Here is an 8,655-nt window from a genome sequence, read left to right on the forward strand (position 1 = left end):
CTTACAGAATAACCTCCTCATATTTTTCTTGCAGAGAAACCATGTGATGGAGTTGAATCTGTGTGTTCAATTCCAGTTTTATGACACGCAATCTCAAGAAAACTCTTTCTTTTATCCATCTAATTAAAAGTTTCAGGCATCGCTAGATAGTAAGGAAGTTTCCCCAACTTACATAATGCTTTCTCTTTTCCTCTTCTTCCCTTACATCCCAAACTGATGAAGCAGAGGATGTGGACAAAGCTCCAAGAAGTCTGCATGAGGAAGAGCAGTGGTTCTTGCTACATTCTTTCCAGTCGTGCAACAGACTGCCCAGACCTGCACTGGGGATGAGGCGAGCTCCAGACTTTCTCTGCTATGTGAGCATACTCCACAACAGAGGCAATTTCACTGCCCAGTGAGTCTCTGCAGAGAGACAAAGACAACTCCAGACACACGTGATTGCTTTGCCTTCTCTCTTCAGAACTAGTGACATCCCCTTTTCTTACTCTTCAGTTCCAAGGATGTTATTTTACCTGCTGTCCTTACTCCAGTTCCAGGAACATCTGGGTCTGAGAAGCGACCGGTCATTCGGGGCAGCTACTTTTCCAAGCCTCTGTCAGCCCAGCTACAGCAGAGTTCGAGTTGCAAGTGTGACAACTGATTGTCGAGAGAAGCTCTGGGAGCTTGCTCTGATGTAGGCTAAGGGTGGGAGGACTGGAAGAGGATTGACATAGCAATGCCTGAATAAGGCCTTGTGACAACTAGCAGTTGTCTCAGTGGTTTTACAAGTATCAGTTGTATTTACTCTAGCTGAAGTGTTGCTGTCTGCAATAGAAATTCAGGTTTCGTATGGCTGCTTCTCAATTCAACATTCATGAAACAGCCAACACCCTTGGTCAGGATCAAGGGCTCATCATGGTAGATACTAGGCAGATAAAGAAGATGACATCATCCCATCTCAAATACTTGGCAGAGATAAAAAGGGAGTAAGATGATGGCAATGTTCCTGGAAAGGGGAAAAACCAATCCACCCATGCTCCCTCTTAGCCTCTATCAACATAATGATTATGTGTAAAACACTGACTGTATGCATACATGTGCATAAAAATCAAGACAAACTCAGCACCAGGAAGTTGTTTACCTAAAGTCTGCAAGTTCCTGCCTGTCATAATCTTCTTGCCTTCTGATTAGAGCCAAGAAAAGGGTTTAGTATTTTTTCTCTTCTCTAATCTGGTACTATTTGTAAATGTGTTTTTTCCTCCCTTCTATCTTTTCAGTTGGTTTTATTTATGTAGACATGCCAGTGTCTACATAATGCAAATTTCCGACCTGCAATTTGTGGCTTCCTGGCTTGGGGATGGTTCTGAAGTAGTTCTTATGTGGCTGTTCCTCAAGCTAAATATTTACACACATATACACTGTGCATAGCTTTTACTTATGTGCATGAGCAAGGGCTCTGCATGCTTCGCATAACTTTTCAGAGTCTACATGTGTTTCTGATCATGACGACACATTGAAAATATGTGCCTACAAAACACATTTTAAATGTAGTTATACAAAACAGTATGTGCTTACCCTTGAGGTGTTTTCTATACATAGAAAAACTGAAGATCAGACTTCCTGTTCTCATCCTTTCCCTTCAAGTTCTCCTCATATTCATGGTATTCAGGTCTCCATTACTACTTAGCTATACATTATTTTTCACTGGCATGGAAGCAGTAAAACCTGAATTCTGATAATAGACATGACCATGATAAAAGCATGAGACTATTCCCTAAAGAGATATTTGGATTTCCACATTTCAGTCAGTTCAACAGCAATGATGGTGTGAAAATGAGCATCATTCTCATGCTCAGTGTCTGCTGAGAGACCACAGTTTACAAGCCTTCAGGGTAACAAAAAGGAGTATAGTTATAAAATACTGTCAATGTTCGTTGCCATCATATTGAACATATATATGCATTAAATCTCTTTTCTTAAAAAAAAAATAAGCTTAATAAATTCCATCTTGTCTACCAGAGTGGTTTTAAACAGTGATTTAGCTCCAAAGTCCTTTTTATTTGGTTGTTTTAGCTTGTGGATGAGGCCAAAGAAACCATTCTAAGTTCTCTTCCTGATGGCAAACTCGAAGGCATTTATAAGAAGTTTCACACCTGAACCTTGCAATAAGCTGCATACAGTATAAAAAGTCAGTCACCCTGTTGACCCCAAATAGGAAATAGAAAGCACCGTGGCTAGTTCCTGATTGCCTCAGACTTCTCAAAGTACTTGCTCCTATAATGTTTTACAATATAAGAGTTGAACATTACTTTCTCTACCATGACTTTCCTTTTCCTACAGCCAAGATGCAAGAAGGCAGACAGGCTGCAGCAGCCCTGGGACCTGTGCTCACAACTTGCCAGTTTTCACTTAACAGCTACTCACCTCTGGGGTGGCCTTTCCCTGCCTAGGAAATAAAAGATACATATGACCACAGCCTGAAGATGGTAGCACATTAAAGTAGATCAGATTTAACAAAATTACTCTGGGTATTCCACAGCCTTTGGACTAATCTTATAAACTTGAACAGTCCTAAAAGTCAACAGTGCTACATAAATGTATACACACACTGATAAATGCTTTGCAGGACCAGGGCCTAAATTAAGTAGATTCCTACAGACCTCACTATTGTCTGGATTTACAGAATATGACCTATTTGACTTGTGTATGTTCCTTTTGAGTCATAATTATCTCAAATAGATTTTTATTTATGTGCATGACTGGACAGTCTGTGTTTTGTATGAATACCAGCATTCATCTACAGGGTACAATAAAACATCTTTCTCCCACTGCAAAAGTTTTTCAGGGAGCTCAAACACCACAAAAAAACCCAAACAGGAAACCATGGGAGCAAACAGTTTCCAAAGGACTTGTATTCCAGGCTGTTAAACATGACTTGCTTGTTCCACTGTTAGAAGCAAGTCACTTTGTACTATTTGGATTATTTTCACAATCTGTTTGAGATAAGGAAAAAAAGAGAGGGCTGAGCAGACTAGAAAATCCAGCCAGGGCTAGTCACCACTGACAACACTTCAGCAGCCCAGCTAGCTGAGTATTTACTGTGGTGCTCTCCTATATCAGAGTCATACAGACAAAAGCCTGATGGCCCCACCAGTCAGACTGCAAGTGCCAGCTGCTCACACAATGATAGCCAAACAGGGGGAAAAAAGGTTAAATAATACATTTACAAAACATTGTTAGAAATTCCAGATGAGGGCTAACCTTTTGCATGGATTCATTTGAAATAAATCTAGAGAACTTGCAATGAGAATAGGCTGTATAAATAATACACATTTTGGTAATCACCATCTGCATGCTCACACAGAAGTTCCCATCTTGGCCAGAACCAGCAGAGGCTGATGTTCTGTTACCAACAGAAGATGCTGCAGTTTGCAGAAAAGCACCAGACCTCTTCAGCTGTACCTCTCACATGCCTGTGTGCTCTGTAAAGAGGACAGGGTGAGGAGGCTCTAGCAGGCATGCACCAAAGAATATTGGACCCAAGAGAAAAACCTCTCCCAGACAGACCTTCTGACCAGTGCCACAGACACTAACGCCCCAGGGCACCAATGCTGGGAATTCACTTGGTGCCAATCTCAGAGGAGTGAGGTTCAGCAATGGTACCACACTGTGCCTGCTTTCACCCCACATGACAACAGTGCTGTGTGAATAGACTCCGCAGACACCAAACTTTCTCTGGTGCAAAGTATCTTTCTCTCTGCTGTGAGCTGCAATCCTCCCCAGGGGTCTCCAGCAACACACAGTGCTCCTGGCACAGAAGGATAATCAGGCAGATGCTCCACCTCCTCCAGCCATGGTCTTGTCCTTATCATAGCAAAGAGGAGACATCATTGCTCCTCTACCCTTGTGAGCAGGGCCTGGAGCTGCTGTAGCTCTTTCCTGCTGTGGGAGGAGTCCACTGGAGAACCACAGACAACAGGAAGACAAGGAGATCACTCAGGATCTCTTAGAACCTGTTGGTCCCAAAACACATTCGGGACAACAGCCTCTCTCACACATTAACCATCTCTTCCTAAAGAGAATGCTGGGCCCAGGACTTGCCGATAGGATCATTGTGAAGAGTGAAGTACTGATGAGGACCTGTTTTGGATAGCGAGGAAGCAAAATTGCACACAAAGGCATTTTTGGGAGACATAGGCTTGAGCATGTCCTAAATGCACAGGTGTTCCTGACAACTGTCCCTGTGATGGTTGTGTGCATCCTATAGCCAGTCAGACATCAAAGACACAGAGACTGAAGGTAAAAATAATCAACCCATGGTCTCAAGTCATAAGCCCTTTGGGGTAAGGCTTTTGTCCCTCAAAACATCTATCATGTTTGAGTCTTGTTTAAAGCCTGGAATGGAAATTCAGACCACTGTATTAACCAAATTTTACCCAAATCTGCAATTTTCTGCAAAAAGTAAAACAGGAATTTTAAGTCAAATTCTAAGCTAATCAATTTCAGCACAATTTTAATCTAGTTTCTTCCATTCTGATAAACCCACAATTTGACACACACTCTAGTATTACAAATTTAATTCAGAACAACCCACCTTTTCTGTTCATTCTAATTGTGGTTTCTCAGGAGAATAAATGAACTTTATCAGAAAAGGAATTGAAATAAAACATTTTTTAAAGAAGGTTAAGTGGCGCCTGATAGTCTACAATCTGTCAAGTTAAGCAAACAAGGAGCAAGGGAAACCTTACCTTGTAAATAAGGCAATTACAAATCTAAGTTTCTATAGTCCAGAATGAAGCCAGGATTTAAGTGCAAAGGATTGAGAGTAAAATCTGTTGTAAATTCCTTCAAGTGAAAGTGCCTATTTAAAAGGCAGAGAATACCAGTTTTAGAAAGGTCATGAAGTCACAGCAGGTTTTTTTTTCAAAGCAGAACTCTAAATGTCAATTTGACCACTTTGTAAAGACAGAGACAGACACAGCTGCACATGGAGTGTAACCCTTATGCTAGAAAGAGAATAGCAATGATGAACAAAAGGTTCTGCATGGACCTTTGTGTAGACGGACATGAAAAAATTTAAATACCTACTCAGTAGGAATCATAATCTCAATGATTGTGAAAATGTATTGTTGAAATGCATTCTCAGTTTAAAAAAAAAAAAAAAAAAAAAAATCAAGAGAAATATACCTCTCATATAGGCATAAAGTGGCAAATTACACATAAGCTGCATGACTAAAGCTTTCACTTGAGCCTGGTTTTACTCCCTTTCTATAGGTAAGGGGACTTGCTGTGGGGACAGGGAAATAAGGCAACAGCAGACTCATGTCCCTGACTATAGCTTGTAAGTCTAAGCTGAGAAGGTTTGCAGCAAAGGTGAAACAGGGACTCTGAAAGGCAGAGCTGACAAGTCATGCCATTCCATCTCTGATAAATATTATAGATGAGTAGTTTAAATTTGAGCAGAATTCAGTAATACAAGGGTATATAGCATATACACACAGACATACACGCATGTAATTTCTTATATAAAGCTCAGGCAAATTCCACTGAAACTAGGAAACCAGACTGGAAAACCCACTTTACATTACACCTTTGCATTTACTCGTAAATTAAAAAGGCTGTGGGTGTTGTGACTAACTGGTAGACAGTAAATTGAGGCACTACGTGGTGTTTACCATGGGATAACTGCTGCTTCTCCTGATTTTTAATTGGAGGTTAATTAAACTTTGGCACATTCCACCATAAACAAGTCCTGACACCGAAAACAAAAAGACAAGGAATCATTTCATGGATGTATTCCCATAGTCCATCAAGCATTCATCACTTACATTGGCCAAAGTATTGTCAAAGGTGATAAATGCACACATATCAATAACAACAGTCTGATATTCTGCTCCATTCCTCAACACAGAGGCACCTGATCCTGCTTTCCAAGGGAAGCAACAGCACAGGGTGCAACTACATTCAAGAACATGAAGATCTGGCTCTAACTTCCTAAAGCCTTCCCAAACAAGTATAGCATAACACAGTACCTTGATCCTGGCCTCCATTTCTGTTCACCTTATACAAAATTGCACACACACACTAAAGTGACTATGAAGTAGATATAGAAGGATGCAGCAACACTTCACACACACCTCCTACATAACATGAGGCCTCGTGGCAAACACCCCAGCCACTTGCTCTGCTCCCAGTCAGGACCTTGGCAGATCACCCAAAAACAAAAAATTACTTAAGAAGGAAGAATCCTGGTAGAAAACTGATGGTGAACTAAGCTACTTTAGCACCACAGAACATGTAGGTAGACTCAGAGAGACCAACTGGCAAGGCTGCCACATTTCAGGCAGTACATATCTGAGCATCCCCAGCTTACTCGAAGCTGTACTGTGGCTCAAGCAGACATGAACACACACAAATAACTCACTGATAACTTCATGCATACTTTGAAAAACAGAGGTTAATAGTTAATTTTTTTAGCTTATCAAGCTGTTATTCTCTTGCATTGCTACTTTGCTATATTATTTTTTTATAAAATTAAAATACAACACCCTTAATCACAGGTCATTCCCACTAATAAGTTCCCTATTTAATATGTTTATATAGGCTGTTGTCCACAGTACAAGTCATGTTGAAATTGCCTTAATTAAAGTATTTCCATTTAAATGCATGACTAATCAGTACTCATCAGTAACACGGCACTTTATATCTTCAAAGCACTTTAACTGTATTTAAATGGATTATCTGAAAACTTGCTCAAGAACGTATCTTGAAATCTGATGCATAGGCTCAGCTATTGCTTCCTAAAATAACTACTGCCTTTACACGTGCACTGAATTGCAGTGAGGGCAATAGTGGCAGGTTTGAAGAAGCGTAATTGTTACTTATGGAAAGAATGAACAGTCCACAGAAGAGAAAAAGACAGCAGACCAGACACTGTTTCATGACGACACGGAAAAGCAGATGGCTCAGTCACTGAGTGGTAGAAAATGCACAGTCTATCCCACTTCCCTCCATGCCTTTCGCAGAAAAGAGCTGTCATACTCTTGTGCAAATGAAGTCCCACATCCCTAAAACTGCTTGCAAGAGACTTGCCATCATTCTTTCACTTCCTCCTCTTTGGAGCTTTCTATAGACTTGAACATCAAAATATTCAGGGCATCTGATGCTGCTTTCTGGAGACTTTGGCCACTGATGATTTGCACTGCACAAGAGATTAATTTCCCAGTATAATGCCATCACTGTGTCTCCCCACAAAGTTTACATCCCTGGGCCACCCACTGATTGAAAGACGAAGATGAAGGTGGGTACAATTTTTGCTTCACAGCTTGTTTTAACAAGGAACTTCTATAGAGAAACAAGCTACTTCCACAAGCACAGAGCTACCCTGCCTTTCTGCAAGTTATTTTTCTTTTTAGAAATTAAGGATTACATTAGAAATGGTAGTTGTATGGGGAGATGTCTTTCAACTCTATCATCTCAAAGGAAGTCATATAAAAGAGCAGATTTTGCAAGTCTGTTGTTTTGTTTTTCAAAGACTAAACTGTCTTTTAGAGCTATCAATATGCTTTCCCTTAAAGACTCGGAAGTGTAGCACCAATCTTAATACTTTCCTTTTATTAAGGAGAAAAAAACCCCCATAGTTCTTCAAAATAAATAGTTGTGGTTTTCCCATGTTCTACAAGTGCCTCAATTGAAGGAATGACAATGGGAATTGTAGGTTTTGATGATTTTATTCCAGATAACAACAAAACCTCAAAATTCCTGATTCTGCGTATTGCTGCTCCTTGCCTTTTTTCCCCTCTATGGTGCCACTGAACTCAATCTTCTCAAATATTCACTCGACTGCTTCAGGCTCCTTTAAACCTCAAACTTGACTATGGTGACGGTGATTTGAAGCGCGTATGGTGGCTTTTATCCAGAAGGGCCTGAAAGTGCTTGATGAACTCTACCAGGATGCAATTACATTCAGCCTACTCACATCTCTGCAGATTCATAAGGCTGCAAAGAGACATCAAGAGATCATTAAGTCTGTCCCTCCCAGCAGGACAGAGGCTGCCTAACCTGTTCTTAAAGACATCAAGTAATGGAGAGGTTCCACAGCTCCCTTCAACAGCTTAAACCAGTGCTTAACTCTCCTTGGCATTAGGTTTTTCTAACAAAATCAAGCTCTATGCTGCAATTTAAGCCTATTGTGTCTTCTCCTACAAAAATATGTCCTATAAATTTCTTACATAAATCTTTATCATGTTCATTCCTATGACACCAGTGCAGTCACCTCTTCTTAAGACTATGCAGCATAATTTGATTTGATATTACCTCAAAGGTCAATGTTTTCTAAGCAAGGGAGCTGTTGTCCCCTCATTAGAACTACCTGCTGTGGTAAATTCTTCAGGTTATTGCAGGCACTGTCAGCCCAAAAATGACAGTCACCGAAAGGAATGGAAGTACCCTCCTAGCAAAGTCAATGAGAGGTTCTCTTTAAGAATCTGCTGAGAACAAGAGCCCCAACCCTTTTTTTCTTGTTCTGTGTTGGTTAGAAATACAAGCAATTCGCCATTAATTCCCAGGCAGTTCAGTACTCATACCGAAACAGTCACAGAGTTTGGTATAGACTCAAAAGAAGATCTGAATGCCTGCTGGTTGTGCTTCTCTTCAGCTCGGGGGGGGGGGGGGGGG

At 40.7% G+C, this 8,655-nt stretch overlaps 1 protein-coding gene across 1 annotated transcript in view; it reads right to left on the reverse strand.

Annotated features, from left to right (window-relative positions):
* Positions 1-8,655, reverse strand: part of CNKSR3 (CNKSR family member 3) — a gene marked incomplete at its 5' end in the record, with an annotated part of 108,671 nt that overhangs the window by 64,975 nt on the left and 35,041 nt on the right. The window contains one exon of the mRNA XM_009084289.1: positions 2,583-2,597. Within this exon, the coding sequence (XP_009082537.1) occupies positions 2,583-2,597 (15 nt within the window). The remainder of the gene's footprint in view (positions 1-2,582; positions 2,598-8,655) is intronic.

Source organism: Acanthisitta chloris, unplaced genomic scaffold (assembly GCF_000695815.1).
Source record: "Acanthisitta chloris isolate BGI_N310 unplaced genomic scaffold, ASM69581v1 scaffold4911, whole genome shotgun sequence".
Classification (NCBI taxonomy): Eukaryota; Metazoa; Chordata; class Aves; order Passeriformes; family Acanthisittidae; genus Acanthisitta; species Acanthisitta chloris.